Below are 17,113 nucleotides of genomic sequence, written 5' to 3' on the forward strand. Positions count from 1 at the left end.
CAGTTAAAGGCTTCATATATGCAGATCTTTGATTTTTACAAAAACGTTGTTCTGCTATTTAGGTGATCTTTGGTTTGAAGCAACAATGTACTATAGTAAAAGTCGTGTGTGAGAGAAGCTCCTTTGGAAGTGGGCTTGACACTTGCTAGGGAAAAGGCCAACGCTTCTTGAGCAACCCAGATTTCTGCATCCTGTGAGTCACCCTCAGCACTCAGCTAGAGAAGGAGAACTGCCTTGGTAAGAACAGAAATGTTGGAAATTTAAAAACAACCCATGTTTACCACAGCAGGAGCTCTGGTGGAGGCACAGCCTGCAAACAGAATGGCAATGGGATTGATGAGGGTTTCTCCCACTCCTCCTTTCTGTATATTTCTACCGACTGTATGTCTTATTCCTTGCTGGCACCATGATTATTTTCTTTTTTGAAAGTGGAATATTAATCTGGTCCAGTCTGTAGTCTTGGGTTGAGATTTTTTTTTAAACTATTTTGATTGATTTGTAGAGTTTAATACGAAGCAATATGAAGTTTTCAAATTATGGAACATTTACATGCACTGATATCCAAGTCAAAACATATATTTCCTCTGGAAATCACTGGAAATCACCTTCATCTTTTATGTGCAAATTATTATCTTGTTATGTGTCTAAGACCATATAGTGGGCCCCCCTCCGGAATTAGATACTCGAGGGAAAAAACAGAGCTGTGATTTATTGAACATTTGCAGCTCTCAGATAGTCTGTACTCTTTGGATTACCCAAGCTGTAAGGATGGGCCAGATGTTGCACCTTAAGGATCCAGCAAAAATAACTGAGCAAGGGGACCAGCAGGGACATGAGGACTGGGGTCCCCCTGCTCCTACCAAATATGCGGCAGCCAGGGCTGTGCCACATGAGGGGCTGCAGGGGTTTTGTTGCAGTACAGATGTGCTCCCTGGATGTTGGCATGCTTGTGTGAAACATGCCATCAGCTGCTGAGAAACTGAGCAAAGGGACACTCCAGATAGCCTTGGTACAGTTATGTAGATAGCTACAAAACTGACTGAAGGGGAAGTGTTGCCATATGGTGGAGGCAGACAGGTGGGTGTGAAAGCAGACAGAATGGGAAGTGAAAGAGATGCAATGGCTCTCTTAGGCTTTCCCCACTAGTCTGGAGCATCCAGGTGCATGTTGCACAAACAAAGCTGTTTTCTTATTTTTTAAAAAAATACACATACGTATATATTTTTAAGAATTTCATATGAGTTGATGTTTTCAGTAATAATTCTGAAAATTGTAAAATAAAATTACCCTTTGAGGATGTGTTTTTTTTTTAAACCACAGAAATATTCTGTACAGTGTTGCTGCTGATGTTCTCTTCATGTTACCTTAGCTGTCATGAAGCTTTAGGCTTCATGTTTTAGTAGATGAAATAGGTTTCATCTATGAAATGAAGGTGCTAAGGTTATAAATATTATGACTATTTTGTTCTTATGTTCTCAAAAATCTGTTATTAGGACAGGTCACTAAATACTAAAAGGTGTTTGCATCAAAGAATCAGAACACATCACATTGTAATGAGACGGCAGCATGTCTTGTTAATGAGTTGACAGCGCAGTTGAATGCAGTTTTCGTTTACTGTCTTGTAAATTGATTTTAGTTTATAGTGCTGTAGGCTAAGTCTCCTTATTTTTTTTTTAAATTGAATATCAGGGCATATAATTCGTTTAAATATGTTGTGTGCCTTCACTGGCACCGGCTCCTGACCAGTGAAATGTACTCCAGCATGAAGACTCTGATCCCATCCTGTGTACTGGGTGGAGCTTTTTTAGGTAAAACCTGCTCAAGCTGAAAGTTAAAGTGAGAAAGAAAATTATACCAGTCTTATAGTCTATTATATGTGACATAAAATACATGTAGTTAAAAATGGTTTTTAGAGATTCTTACCCCTGGTATCCTGTAATTCTCAGAAAAAAAAAATTTCTTTTATTTTCTGTTTTTTCTTTAGTTGTTACATGAGAAGTTGAGCTATTTTGTGACCTACCTTTTCCTGTTCATATACTCTTTTTTGTGTATGATACTATTCTTGTCTAATAAGGTATTTCACAGAAGGCTTTGGAGTGTGACAACTATTAACAGTTGCTGCTTGTAGCTGAACAAAGGAAAATAGCTTCTAGTAGAGCTATTGGACTAAGGCACTTAATGCTCATAATATGTCTATGTATGCAGTGAGTGGGAAAAGCTGCCCACAGCTGCTAATGTTTTCTGCTAATACCACCTCAGTGGAACACTGTTCTGTTTCATCTGTTTTCAATAAACAGTATCCTACCCTTTAATGAAGTGATTTTGTATGATCTGATAAAATATCTGTGCGCCCTGTTTTTGGCTTCCTGTGACACGCTGTACCTGCTGGCGGATGGCAATATACTGACAAGTCATCAGCTGGTACAAATACTGATTCTGTGAAACATTTGTTTCCTGTTTCTTCAGGTGACTTCTTCCTGTCAATTAGTAAGGCATCTATTACAAGGAGACTATAGCATTCTGTTTGTCTTGCCTTCCCAATAATTGTAAATGCTTCTGCTTGTAAGGAAGTTTACAGGCCATAGCAACAAGTACTGGATATCAGAATGAACATTTTTCCTGCACAGGAATATCTTTACTGCTGTTTAGGTGAGGGGTCTGGCAGATACTTAGAAGCAGTGTTTGGTGAAACAGCTATGAAAGATGGTTTTCCATGTTGGACTTAATGATCCTTATGGAGACCTTCCAACTCTATGTTTAAGCCATGTAAGTTATGTAAGTTGTTTACTTCGGAGACAGGGGCCCTGTTACATGGTAATTGAAGAGCATTGGTAAGTAGGTGTTATCACCCATTAGCAGTGATGGAGAGCTTATACTAATACAGTTCCTAGGATGCCACTCTGAAAATTTACCCCTGGACAGCCATCCCAGCATAATTTCATTAAGGACTGTCTGCTAACAGAGGAGGAAGTGATACTAGGAAGAGCTGTAATATCTAAAAATGAAAAAGAGCTCTCAAAGGGGCAGTCTATCCATCCCATGTGACAGCAGGGCAAAGAGGGAGGGGACGGGGAAAGAAAAAAAGTTGTGTCTTCCCTCCACTGCAGCCCCAGAAATGTTTTGAGGGTTTCAGGCATTGTTTTTGGTAACCATTGTAACCAAATAACTCACACCTAAAATTCTCCATCTGCCTTCTCAAGGTAGTAAAAGGGTTCAGTGCCTGTCACAAAGATTATCCGACATCTGTCTGCCTGTAGCAAATTTGTCTTTGAACAGGACCCTAGCCGTGCCTGCTGTGGCTTTGCAGTGTGCCTGTCCGCTCGTTCTGCCAGTGGGTAGAAGTGGGATGTTTTCTCTGTACTACTTCCCTGGGATGGTATGGCAAAAGGGCACAGAGCAGGAACTGAGTATGCGTCCCACAAATTCAGGTTACTCTTCTGTCCGCAAATCCTTTGGCTTTAGCCAAGAAGCCTAGCTGGTAAGTTCATCTGCCTCACACATGCAGCTTCATAGTTTTTTGCTGACAGGGTCAAACTAACCATTTCTTTTAGTCTCAATTTTTCCCTGCAGCACAGTGGAATTAGTACATGTGATTAGTACAAAAATCTGCATGGTATCAAACACCCAAAAGATGAAAATAACCTAAAGCCATTACTGAATGCCCTAGTTAATTAAGAGGATCTATGATGCTGGCTTTTGGGATAATCCCTCCTCAAGTCTCACTTTGGAAGTCAGCTGCCCAAGCACAACACCATGAACATATGTATGTCGCAGTTCAAAAAGAAGAAGCATTAGTCTGTCAGAAGCGTGGTAGCAGTTTTAATCCCATGTTCATTGTTTTTTTTTTTTTTCTTTAGGGTATCATCTTTCTGCCTGGCAACAGAGTAATTGAGCATCCCTGCAATGAAGAAAGTCCAGGAAAGTTCCTTTTTGAAGTTGTTCCAGGTAGGATACTCTACTCCACAAAAAAAGTCTTTGCAGTTTTGTTCTCAGTGACAAATGGCCACATCTGTTCTACCAGAACAGAAGCTGAAGCTGACTAACGATTCAATCTAATGAAAAAGGAATTGGTTAATTTGTTAGTGATTTGTTCATAATTTTATCATTCACCTCCAGGCAGTGTAGGAAGAGGATGTGTCATCGTAAAGCATGATTGTTCATGGCAAGAGGTTGCACTACTGAGGGACATAGTGACAGTGCAATTGTATTTAGTAATGATTTTATATTATACTGGGCATGCTGAAGTAATGAGTCCTGTGGTAACAAAGGAATCTGTAACTTAGCATCAACAGTTTATCTGTATAGCACATGGGCTTGATGACATCGGTACCATCACTTAAAAATGCTCACTGTGAGTAGATAAACAGACTGTAACAACAGCAAGCATTGCTTCTTTGAAACCCTGAACTTGTTTTTAGTTGTCTTTCTTTTATTGGGTGGTTGTTTTTCTTGGGGGTGAATTTATCTAAAGAATGTTACCCTGTCAATGGGGCAATACTTCTGGCTGCATGTATTACTTTAGTGATTGGCTGGTCTTCTCCTTGACACCTTGGACTTCGGAGGGCAGACTTTGGCCTGTTTAGGAGCCTGGTTGACAGAGTCCCTTGGGAGGCAGTCCTTAAGGGCAAAGGAGTCCAGGAAGGCTGGACATTCTTCAAGAAGGAAATTTTAAAGGCATGGGGGCTGCCTGTCCCCGTGTGCTGAAAGTCAAGACATCAGGAAAGAAGACCAGCCTGGCTGAGCAGAGAGCTTTGGCTGGAACTCAGGAAAAAAACAGAGTTTATGACCTTTGGAACAAGGAGCGGGCAATTTAGAAAGGCTAAAAGGATGTTGTGATGTTATGCATGGAGAACATTAGAAGGGCCAAAGCCCAGCTAGAACTTAATCTGGCTATTGCTGTGAAAAATAACAAATGTTTCTATAAATACATTCACAGCAAAACGAGAGCTAAGGAGAATCTCCATCCTTTACTGGATGTGGGGGGGAACACAGTGACAAAGGATGAGGAAAAAGAAGAAGTGCCAGAAGGAGGATGTAGGGAATTACAAGACTGTCGGTCTGATCTCAGTACTGGGGAAGGTTATGGAGCAGGTCATCTCTGAGTGCCATCATGCGGCATGTATAGGACAACCAGTTGATCAGGCCCAGTCAGGAGGGGTTTATGAAAGGCAGGTCCTGCTTCACTAACCTGATACCCTTCTATGACAAGGTGACCTGCTTAGTGGATGAGGGAGAGGCTGTGGGTGTTGTTTACCTGGACTTTCATAAAGCCTTCAACACTGTTTGCCACAGCATTCTCATGGAGAAACTGGCTGCTCATGGCTTGGATGGGTGCACTCTTCAACTGAGTAAAAAAATGGCTGGATGACTGGGCCCAAAGAACTGTAAATACAGCTTCAACAAGGCTCAGTGCCAGGTCCTGCACTTGGGTCACAACAACTCCATTCAACACTACAGGCTTGGGGAGGAGTGACTGAAAGGTGGCCTGGTAGCAAAGGACCGGGGGGGTGTTGGTTGACAGCCAGCTGAATATGAGCTAGCAGCGTGCCCAGGTGGCCAGGAAAGCCAATGGTATCCTGGCTTGTATCAGAAATAGTGTGGCCAGCAGAAGTAGGGAAGTGATCATACCCCTGTACTTGGCACTGGTACTCAGTTTTGGGCCCCTCAGCACAAGAAAGACATTGAGGTGCTGAGCATGTCCAAAGAAGAGCAGTGACGCTGGTGAAGGGTCTAGACAACAAGTTCTATGAGGAGTGGCTGAGGAAACAGGGGTTCTTTAGCCTGGAGAAAAGGAGGTCGAGGACCTTATCACTCCCTATAACTACCTGAGAGGAGGTTGTAGCGAGATGGGTGTCAGGCTCTTCTCCCAAGTAACAAGTGATATGATGAGGGGAAGTGGCCTGACATTGTGTCAGGGAAGGTTTAGATAGGATATTAGGAAAAATGTCTTCACTGAAAGTGTTATCAGACTTTGGAATAGGCTGACCAGGGAGGGCTGAGTCACCATCCCGGGAGGTATTTAGGAGACATGTAGAGGTGGTGCTTAGGGACATGGTTTAGTGGTGGATTTGGCAATGTTAGGTTTACAGTTGGACTTGATGATCCTACAGGTCTTTTCCAACCTACATGATTCTGTGTTTCAGCATCCAGTTAGCCCACTGGTTTTGTACAATAATGACCATGGGAGAAGCAGCTTTAGTTCCTGCTGCAGGTTAAACTAGAAGGTGCTGCTGAGGAAGTGACAAAATTAGGGTGTTCCCATCTCAAAATGGCTGCGATGCCACCTTTAATGTCACACAACATGTGAAGACGTTGTTATAAAGGATTTTGCTGATGCTGTGGTGCTCCACATGTCATGATTCATATGATACCTTAATGTGTCTGATAATGCTCACACTGGGTGTGCTTATTATGCTTCTGGTCTATGTGAATTTGGCATCAAGTGTGGAATATTGAGTTGTAGGCCTGAGATGTGTGCGAGGTGCAGGCACGGAAACCTTCCTGTGCAACCATGCGGGCAGCTGTATGGCATCAGAGGGTCGCTGCCTGCATGGGATCTGCCACAGATGAACTGCAGCAAGCTCCGTCACATACAGCTTGTAATTTTCCCCAATGGGAAGAAATCTGGCTAATACAGAATAGTAGGAAACTGTAATGGAGTAAGGCTTAAACAGACAAACATTTACGTTTTGAAGACATGCCCTTCTGTCCATGTTCAAGCCTTCCTTAGAGATGACTCATTTTCTGTGTGTGATGCTATCCCAAATACCACTGATGCCTTTGGGATGTGTACAGCATGTTTGGAGGTCAGACTGTATTTGCTGCTGAGTTTGAATGCTTTTAGCACAGTACCTGGCTGTTGCCTAAATTTTAGAAAGCCTCCAGAAAACACAATGTTTCACCCTGGTTTTGAGTTACCAGTATGCTGTTAAGTCTCAACTGCTGTCTGTGTTGCTTCTGCTCCTGTAATTCCCAAAATATTTGTTACGCCATCTTTCTGTGCAGTCAAGTTATAAAGTAATTTGCAGTTAGTTTTTGGCCTGCCTTTGATGTTTACCTGGAGCCTCCCTGAGAATCAGGTAGGGGTGTTTTTGCTGTTTTGTTTGCCTGTTTTTAATTCTGAGTATGGGGGTTTGAATGTGTTGAGGATAGCACCAATATATTTATTTTCCCAACCTTGCTAACAAGCATGCAGCTGTAGTGACTTCATACTGGAGCAGTTTTCCTAGTGAGATATTATGCTATGGATTCATGACCAAAAGAAATGTTACGGGAAATCAGATGGGACATTTCATGCCACAGAACTGGTCTTAAGGGGATGAAATTAAAATCGAGACTCAGCCTGAGACTGTGGAGGCATCACAATGCCTGTAGAAGGGTCAGCTGTATGTTAAGCAGAGATGAAGTGAGCTTCGCCACCGTCATTGTGTTACTGTTCCTTCTTAAGGCAAGTATTGTCAGTCTTTCGTAATGGAGCTGTTTGTCATCTGTATCCTCTTAGTGACTCAGTATAGAAGTCAGTTTTACAGTCTGACAGCAAGAAAACTGAGCTCATTGAGTATAACAGAGAAAAACATATTGTAGCCAAGGTTCTGTTTAGCCTTTGTTAGCTTTCATATGAGAAAACAGCTACATAGCAACAGGATCTATTTTTTTTTTTTTTTTTTTTTTTTTTTTTTTTTTTGTCAGCTTAAATGAATGTTGTGTTAAATGTATGGCACTGAAGCTCACGCTGCTCTTGGATTCTGTTTTCCCTATATTGAAAGTTGAAATAATTTTAGTTATAATCCCAAAGGCAATAGTGACAAATCCTCTTTTTGTCTATCGTGTCTGTGGGCGGCCTGAAAATCTGTGTGTCTGTTTGTTCATTGGTAATACATGCAAATTATTTTGGGAATGTATGTGGGAGTAGGTTTATACTATGAAACTAATTCTCTGTACATAGCCATCTCTGGGGATGAATGAAAGAAATGTGTGTGGAAACAAGTATCTTGCAGTTTTGATCCTGTAATTAAAATACAGATGCCTTATATTTGCATTTTGAAAACATTCTGTTCATTCCTTAAGTCATTACATGGTTTAATACTTAAAATTTTCCTTCTTTTTTTTTTTTTTTTTTTTTCTTTTTTTTCTTTTGTTGTGCTGATAAATTTACAGGAGTGAAACTGTCTGCTGTACAGTGTGAGGCCCATGCCATGCTTCTGTGCAGGAGTTTTCAGTACTGGAGTCAGTGTGACCACGGGGTGAATTAGTGATGTCTGTGGTTATTAACAGCTCCTCTTGCACTCGGAGGAATGTTTCACACTCAAGAGAAATCAAAAGGAGACTTTAAATAAATAGGTTTTTAATGGGAAATAGGCACATATAGCAAAGTTGAATGATTAAATTTGTTCAAGCGATTGTGTTTTATTTGCTGATTGTTACTACTTTTATTTAGAAGATAAAATGTTATTCGATGTATTTGTTCCTTTCTAAAGGAAACCTGAGGTTTTTATCTTGGTATGTAGGTGTAATGGGGGAAGGTGTTTGTGTTCACACAGAACTGAATGGGGTGACCTAGCCATGTTTCAGTGAGCTACATGTCACCCGTAGGTACAGAGGTGCAGGACAGAGGCACATGAAAGTGCCGTAGTTGGCATGTGTGGTGGTTTGCAAATCAGGGAATTGACTCCTGCTTGAGTCGAGTTGCTGTACCCCATTTGCACCAGGAGAAGCTGAGCACAGACATTTGGGAAGCTCAGGTTTGTTCCTTGTTTTTCATTCAAGTCTCAAGCATCTTTTTGGGAGTCCCCTGACCTTTCCAAGCATTGCTGCCTGAAGGCATTTTCAGCAAGGGCAGTATGGAAGGCCTTGCAGTAGGAGCCTGTGGCTTTCCTAGGGATGTCCGGATGCTTGGCTTGTAGGAGCTCCCAGAACTTGAATCCTCATCTCCTGATGCACTCAGGAAGCACCCCAGCTCAAAATAAACTGGGACTACGTAGGTAGTTGCCAGAACAGATGATGGTCCTTATGCAGTGGCTGATGTCTTGCACTGTGGGAGTGAGAAACTGTTTTATAGCTTCGCCTCACGAGTGTAAGAAGCCAAATCACCACTCCAATGGTATTTCACTATTTGAATGTTATCATATCATGTATTTCTTTGTCCCTGTCCTGTATTACATGCAGGTTTCATGAGAAGACAGCACTGAAGACAAGCTTACTTGCAGGACCATGTTCACTAGTATGTGATCTGCTTGAGTGGTCTGTTCCCCTAGAGACACAAACATCCCAAAGATTTCTCCAAGTTGCTCAGTTCCATGAGTGTTAATGTTTAATTAGTACTGTTTAAACTAAAACATACATTTCCAAATGTTGATCTTCAGTATTCCTTGTGGGAATCTTTTGCTTGTAAACTTTGTATAAGTGTGCTGTATTTTTCACCACTGGCAAAGTACAGCATGTGTATCTGTGTAGATGAATTTGTACTTGGGTAGTACTGAGTTACTGAAGTCTGTTCATTCCCTTAAAAGCATTCTTAGTGCAGCCCCAAGCCATGCATCTGTAGCTTAAGGCATGATTTCATTCTTAGGGGTTATTCAGACTGTTAGGAAATAACTGTAATATTTCAGAGTAGTTACTTGTAGTCTCAGCTGCTGCAGAGTGTCTGCTGATTTCTTGTGTGTATGGCTCCTGGGCTATCTCCCTTCCCATCAGGGAAGACAAGATCTTTCTTGAGTCGTGGATGGCAGAGACTGCAGAAGGCAGGAATTACCATCAGCACCGTAGACTTTCATTTGTTTGAGGTCAGTTTGTCAGACCTGAGAGCTGTAGTCAATAGAACAAGCCCAAACATACTGCTGAGGAAATGGCATCATTTTAATTCTGGTTTAGATGAGCTTTCTCTTTGCACAATTTTCCTGTAGGTACATCTTTTCAGAAAGCAGTTTTTCAGTGATGCTGTGCAACAGAAGTGTTGGTTCTCTTTGTGGTACTGATTGAAAACAGGCCAAGAGGATTGCCACAATGAGACAACTTACTACTTCTTGAAGTAGAAATATAGGATATAAATTAAAATGTGACATATTCTTAAAATACTTAAGCTACCGTCCCAAATGCTTCAGCTGGATAGGATGTGAAACAAAAGCTGTTTTACTGGAATGCCATCTACAAGCCTGACTCAGGACTTGGTCTTGATACCCTGTCAGTCTTTACTTCTGTGGTACTGTTCAAACATTTGGCTGCTTTTGCATCAGGGCTTTTCTCGAAAGAATTATTTTCAGGTGGTGTAGGAGATGTTAGGAAAGTGCTCCCCAAGACTGCTGTGGTGAGCACGAAGTATTTCTATATTAGTTTGGAGGACTTGACTTTTTACTGTTCACAGCATGTTTGAATCTCATTTTTCTGGCATGAAATTCTTACGCTGTGCTTTCTCAGAACAGTGAGCAGTATTTCATTAGATTTCTAGGATGACTTTATGGACTTCTTTGACTACAGAACATTTCCCAAAAGCCCATGGCTTTAGAGAATCTCTGCAAGAGAGGGAAATACTTATTCCCAGAACTTTGAAATTTTTAGAATTAGTTTTTCATTAATCAGAAAAAAAAAAAAGAGGTGTCCATAGGCCTTTTTCTTTATTTCTTTATGTCTTTAATTTCATACCATATGGCAAATGAAGTTTTCTGCAGAATAACTGTTCTGGTAGGGACCATGAGGTGGGTTTGAGGGGGGTTTTTAAGCTTTCTTTACATAAAAGTTTGGATAGTAAACTATTTTTCTTCTCCTGCTGTAGTAGGCTTTCACTCCTCAAAGCTTAATGAATTTTTTAGTTCCGAATGACACTGTTATTTCATTTCTGCCGGATAGCTATCCTATATGTAAGTCAACTTAGATTTGCTTAGGTTTGTGCACCCATGGCTGAGAGGAAGGGTCTGTTTTGTATATGTGTATGTCACACTGATACCACTGTCAGTAAACAGGCCCTTCAGCCTTCACAAGTGTGTTGTGAGGTTTGAGAAGATAAATGGCTGCCAGTGTGTTGTAAGGTTATTAACAACTCTCCAGTTCCCTGTTGATACACAGTGTTTAGCAGATTAAGCCCTTCGAGACTTTGACGATGAGTTCTCAAAGGTCTGAAATGGGAAGGGCACAATAGGCGATAATACCTAAAACCTATTGATTGGCAGCATTTTTAGTGAAGGGTCCATGAAGATCTGAAAAATGTGGATTTGATAAATTCACTTTTTTTTTTTTTTTTTTTCCCTAAGGGAAACAAGTAAGACAAAACAGGAATTAGAGATCTTTTTTGGCTAAACAGGCAGTTTTCTTTGTAGTGCTCCCGTGTACCTTAACAAGTTTGATATCGGATAATTGTTGAAGCTTCTATTTCAATATTCTTCAGATATCAATGCATCACAGTCATAGAAGTCACATGGCAGCAGGACTTCTGTGGGATGGGAAAGGTTGAACTTTACAGTGAGGCACCAAACAGGGCAGATGATCAGCTGACATGTTTGACTGTGATTCAGTGTGATGTCTTGGGGATGGAAATGTTTTAGAAGGTTTTGAACTCAATTGTTTTGAAGTAGAGATGTTTGTTTTCTCTAAGGATGTAGCCTTGTGAGAAATAAGGGGCAAGAGTTCCCTGCCCTGTCTTCTCAGGAGTAATTGCCATGTCCAAGGTGAGGATACACCAACATGTATGGCAAGTAGTTTTCCTTGAAGGCTTAGCAGAGTCTTAGGAACACAATGTACTAAGCAAATTCCCATCTCTTCACTTCAGGAGAAAATTGTGTATTAAGAGGTTTCCTGCCCTGCAGCAAAAACGCCTTTCTGTAGTGCACATGTGTATACACCTGAGCACTGAAGCACTCTCTTTGCCTTTGCTGTCATGCAGATGCTCTGCATCAGCATGGCTAGCACAAAATTGTTTCCCTTTTCTCCATGATATAAATCCCAAAAATGAAGTGTTAAACCAGTCAGCTGCTTTGACTTGTTCCCTGCGCTGAATTCCGATCTCCTCGTGGTGTGACCCCAGTGGATTTAATTGGTGCTGCCACAAAGATGAATGCCTCCCCCTGCACACGCTGACAGCCAGCAGTGCCTCTTCATTAGTTGTCAGGAGCACAGGACCTCAAGGGCATTGCTGATACTGCTGACTGAACTAATTGTACATCTGATATCTTCTGGAGGGGAGCAGGCAGGCTGTTTAATCAAACAGGCACCAGCCTTACCACACATTGATATCTCCGTTTAATGGCATATTGCTTTAAAGCAGCTTTGAGCGCCGCTTGTTTCCTATTGAAGACCTCCTGAACACGTTGCCATCCTCATTAACAGAGTGATTTCTCAAAAATCTATTTGGTAGGGAGCCACCTCTCTGCATGTGGACATACCGGTATGCTCTGTCTCGTTCTTGTCCTTCAAAGGAAGCTGTAACAACTGCATTTTTTTAAGTGACCCCTGGAAATGCATGGAGTCAGTGAGCCAGAGAAATGTAGCTAGCTGAAGCTTTGCTGCTTGTTTCTCACAAGGTTAATGGTGAGGGCTCAGTGGGAATGAACTCTTTTACATCTCAAGCAGCAGCTCTCGTGATGTGCAAATATTTGACATGCCCATAGGAGGTTTTCCTCCTTCATAGTTTTTAGGAAGGCAAAACGTAAACCATTCCCAGTCCTACATCCCTGTAAAATGAGATGGCAGGTCACGCCACCAGGTTGTTGTGCTGGCACCATAAAATCTGCTAATTTCAAGCTCAGTTCCCTACAGGTCAATGCATATAACATCCCTCTTAACCATGTTTTCCATGCCTTTGTCATGGCTACTGAACAACAGCGGGGGAAAGCACCAAGTTCAAGATACCTGCTTTTTGTTCTAGTTCCAGCAGTGACTCCTTCCATGACATTGGACCAAGTTGTACCTCTCTGTGCCCTCATGTCCATGTGTGTTTAATTAAAGATGATACCTGCATCCTTGTGAGAGATACAAGCCTTGCAAATCAAAGTTCTTAAGGCAAGGTAAATCTGAACTAGTGGTAGTCAGCAAGAAGATTTTATAACCTTTATACTGGGGGCTTGGGGGATACAGGCAAGAATGGGATTGTGATACACAGTTGCAGAGTGATAGGAGTAGTTTTGCCTCCTCTCCTTCATATCCCCTCATGAACTGTTTAAAGATCAAGATGGGTGTGACTCAGTCTTGGGCTACTAAAGAACTACCAGAAAATGTCCTTTTCTGCAAGAAGGGATGAGGCACCTTTTACCATTCAGAAGATATATGGTCCCTTTTCTCGTAGAACTCCAGCACTTTGTATCTAACATAGAAGAGCCTGCAATAGCTGATTTACATATATAAATATTAATTCATAGATTAATTTTTTAACCTAAAAATAATCCAATAGCAATTATAGCCGTTTAGGCCATCTGCTTTTAAAGCTGAAGAAATTAGATCGAGATGCAAGAACTATTTAAAAGGAAAATAAAAAAAAGAGCCCTTTCTGAATGTCTTCTCTGAGGTATGCAGCATGTGCAGAATGGAAAATTATCCTCATACAGCTCAGGTGTGTAACTTTGAAATTAGTGAAAATGAGCTATTGCTATTTTCATATATAAACACTGCTGTCTTGTATCCCTTCTATCTTTGTGAATAAGTACAGATTATAGGTTAAAAGTGTGTGTTTATATTAGAAGTAGTACTAATATTGCCTGCTTTCTGAGTGCCATTTCCTTGTTATGGTCTGTTTTGAAGACAGGTGACAGATGAAGCACTTTGGAAAACTCCTGAACACTTGTAGCTTTTATTTTCTTTCCTGTAACGTAATTCCACTTCTCAATCATCTGGTCTCAGTGGCAGTAATTTCATGTGGCAGAAGACTGCACAGACTCTGTAAAAATTCTGAATGAGTGCAGTTTCTTTGCCTGCCTTTACCATGTCTCAAGCATGGTATATAAAGCCGAAGTTAAAAGTTATTTTTCACTTGTGTCTTTTAATTTAGAAGGAGGCTGCTTTTATTGGCACTGCTTAACACGTGGTGCCTGTGATTTGATATGTGCTTGCTCCATAGGTTAAGTTAGCAATGTTGTTCATTTGGATGAGCTTCTCTGTGTCAATCTGGAGGTCATCTGCTACATGCAAGGGTTTGGAACATAATGGTGGTAGCCTCTTTAAAAACTTAAGTTGCATAAAAGAAAACTTAGCGGTTGAGTTTATAGTGAACATCTTCCACCATCAGTGTACATGTACACCAGATTTACTCTTAGTGAGGATGTAGCTCATGTCATTAAAATTACATTTGGGGACATGGTTTATTCCCACCCTACTTTAAATGTCTTCAGTTGTAATCACAGCAATGGTGAGACTTTTTTTTTTTTTTTCCTCTGTCTCAGCACTGCAGCTGGCACTGGAGCTTGATGATCAATGCTGACCTTGGCAAATGGCTTAGGTAGTGCCAGACATGCAGAGACAGTTCCCATGAAGCCAAGTGGTCCATGGGAAGTAAGACAGGTTAACTGGAATGACAGTTTGTTGCTCTGACAATTTTTGATAGTGATTTGGTGATGGAGAAGCAATATTGGCTTTTTCCATTGTACTGTTGAGGCATGAGGAATTTCCTGAATTTTGATAGTGCAGACTCTGTGGGGCTGAAGAGAAATCACACCCCAGCTGAATTCACAACCCAGCTGGGTTGTGAAGCTGATGTCCATGTCACGTCCATTAAACTATATGCCATGGATACCCATTTTGTTTGCCAGTACAAAGTCACGGGTGTTGATACTTTTGGTATTCTCTGGTGTGTAAATACAAATTTTGTCTCAAAAGAAACAAAATGCTTTTTATCTTCCTAACTAGAATAGCAGTCTGTATGGCATCTTTGACAGCTATGAGCTTCATTTTTTTAGCTTCAGGTATGTCCCTCTAGTGGCGACATCAAAAAGTCCAGTGAAATAATAGATGGAATTCTGTGCTGGACACCCTGTTCAGGGCTTCAGTTTTTCGCTTGCCTCAGGTCAGCAGTATCCTTGGCATATCATGAAGCACAGCTTGAAACTTTGATTCCCAAACAAATTTTGTGAAGTGGGAAGAATCAGAGACAGTGGTAACTGAAGCTTTATGAGAAAAGATTCTTCTAAATATCACAGAATCATCTAGGTTCGAAAGGACCCTGGAGATTATCTAGTCCAACCGTTCTCCTAGCACAGTTCCCACCTACAGCATATCCTTAAGCTCTAAATCGACCGTACTCTTGAACACCTCCAGGGATGGGGACTCCACCACCTCCCTGGGCAGCCCATTCCAACGTCTAACAACCCCTTCTGCAAAGAAATGTTTCCTAATATCTAGTCTGAACTTTCCCTGGTGCAACTTGAGGCCATTCCCTCTTGTCCTGTCGCTTTCTACTGGGCTAAAGAGGCTCAAACCCAGCTCTCTGCAGCTTCCTTTCAGGTAGTTGTAGAGGGTGATAATCCATATTGCTGACATTATTTTGATGAACTGTGATAGCAATTACTTCGCTGTCTGCCTCTGCTCACATAATTGAGGATCCATCAGCTTTAGTCAACATGCAGTTTTATAATAAGACGATAATGTTTTTATTACAGTTTCCTGTGTGCACTTTCTGCATTTCAGTTGTTAAAAGATGATCTCTACTCACTAAGTAATGAAAATAGCATCGCAGAAAGAAATGAAGCAGAAATATTGTGGAGGGATGCTCCGATTATAGACGTGCAAGATGTCATTATCCGGTGGGGTGTTCTATAGTACAGATGTCTGCTGGTCTTCTGCAGTTATAATAATAATGGAATTCCCATGCTCGTTGCCATTTTCAGCAAGAACCTCTGCAGATGCAAAAATTAAACCAATTAAAATGCATATACCTCCTCTGTCAAATAGCTGATGGTATCCCACTTAAAATGGCAGGTTAGACAGAGAGTAGATGACTTGTCCGAAGCTGTCTGGAAAGCCAGTGGTTGAGTGTAAGGGCAGACTCACCGCCTTGGTGCACTGAAGAGATGGCGCCTCCTATGTGAGAGGCAAAAGTATGCAGGCAGTGAGCTTGTGAAGCCCTCTCATCTCTGAAAGTAGAGGGAAATGTAAGCTCCATTTGGATTAAAGGATGCTTTAGTGAAACATCCTCAAAATATGGTACTTCCTAGTGTCTAGGTCATCTGAATAGAAATTGGATTATTTTCCTAAAGTTTACAGAGTTTAAGGCAGATATGCTTTGTGTTTTCTCGTGTGTTTGGGTGTTGCTGCCTGACCTAATTCTCTGCCCTGTGGCTGTGGTGGTGAAGAGGCTCACAAACACTTTGCTCATCATCCAGTCCTTCTGCAGACTCTTTCACCTTCCCCAGTTTCCATTACTGGTGCTAGGGGAACATTCATCCTTATTTTAAATGAAACACCATCTTTCTTCTTTTTCAGCCTTGTATTAGAGGAGCGGGACATAAACTTCTTAAGCCCATGGTTAATGTCAGGATCTCGCTTGTCTTTGTTTCTTCAGCACGTGTCAAATTTAAGGCCGAAAAGCAGAATTTCTACCTCACATCTGCCAGCTTCACAGTGATATCATGTATTAGTATGTAGTGCTTATCTGTTATTCCCCATGGTAAAAGCTAGAGTAGCCTGACTCCTTCCCTTTGCTGGGAAAGAAGAACCTTTCTGTGGGATGTGAATGTCTTTGCCCAGGGCAGTGTTGTCTCATCTCTCATGCAGTCCTGACTTGTACTGCTTCCTCTGGAGGGGGAAATCTCTGCTAATTAAATTGTATGTCATTTATAAAGCTAATGGGCATAGCTGGTTGTGAAATCTTGATCTGTGCTGTATTTCAGATCCCTGCTGTATTCTGAACTTCAATGAGTGGTTAGCTTTTGTTTTCTGGAAGAAGTAACAGGGAGGAACATGTGATTGATGTATGTTTGTGAAGAGATAGCTTCAAGCTACAAGTGCAGGGTTGGCTGTCAGGTCTTAATGAAGCTGCTCTACAATTTAGGTGATGATCACTGAAGGAATAATGTCAAGGAGCAGTATTATGTTGACTTCTGCTGCAGACCAAACGGTCTCTTCTGTAGGAGGAGGAGGACTGCTGCTCTGGGTTGAAACCAGCTGCCCCAGCAGCCAGCGTTCCCTCTCTGGTGTGCGT

The 17,113-nt window shown here is 41.5% G+C and overlaps 1 protein-coding gene across 2 annotated transcripts in view; it reads left to right on the top strand.

Annotated features, from left to right (window-relative positions):
- The window catches only part of ARHGAP24 (Rho GTPase activating protein 24), a 221,006-nt gene that overhangs the window by 79,041 nt on the left and 124,852 nt on the right, over positions 1 to 17,113 (top strand). For both annotated transcript variants that reach the window (XM_026847433.1, XM_026847434.1), the window contains exon 3: positions 3,858 to 3,945. In XM_026847433.1, coding sequence (XP_026703234.1) covers positions 3,858 to 3,945 — 88 coding nt within the window. The remainder of the gene's footprint in view (positions 1 to 3,857; positions 3,946 to 17,113) is intronic.

This window comes from Athene cunicularia (genome assembly GCF_003259725.1).
Source record: "Athene cunicularia isolate RWA chromosome 4 unlocalized genomic scaffold, athCun1 chr4_part2, whole genome shotgun sequence".
Taxonomy (NCBI): Eukaryota; Metazoa; Chordata; class Aves; order Strigiformes; family Strigidae; genus Athene; species Athene cunicularia.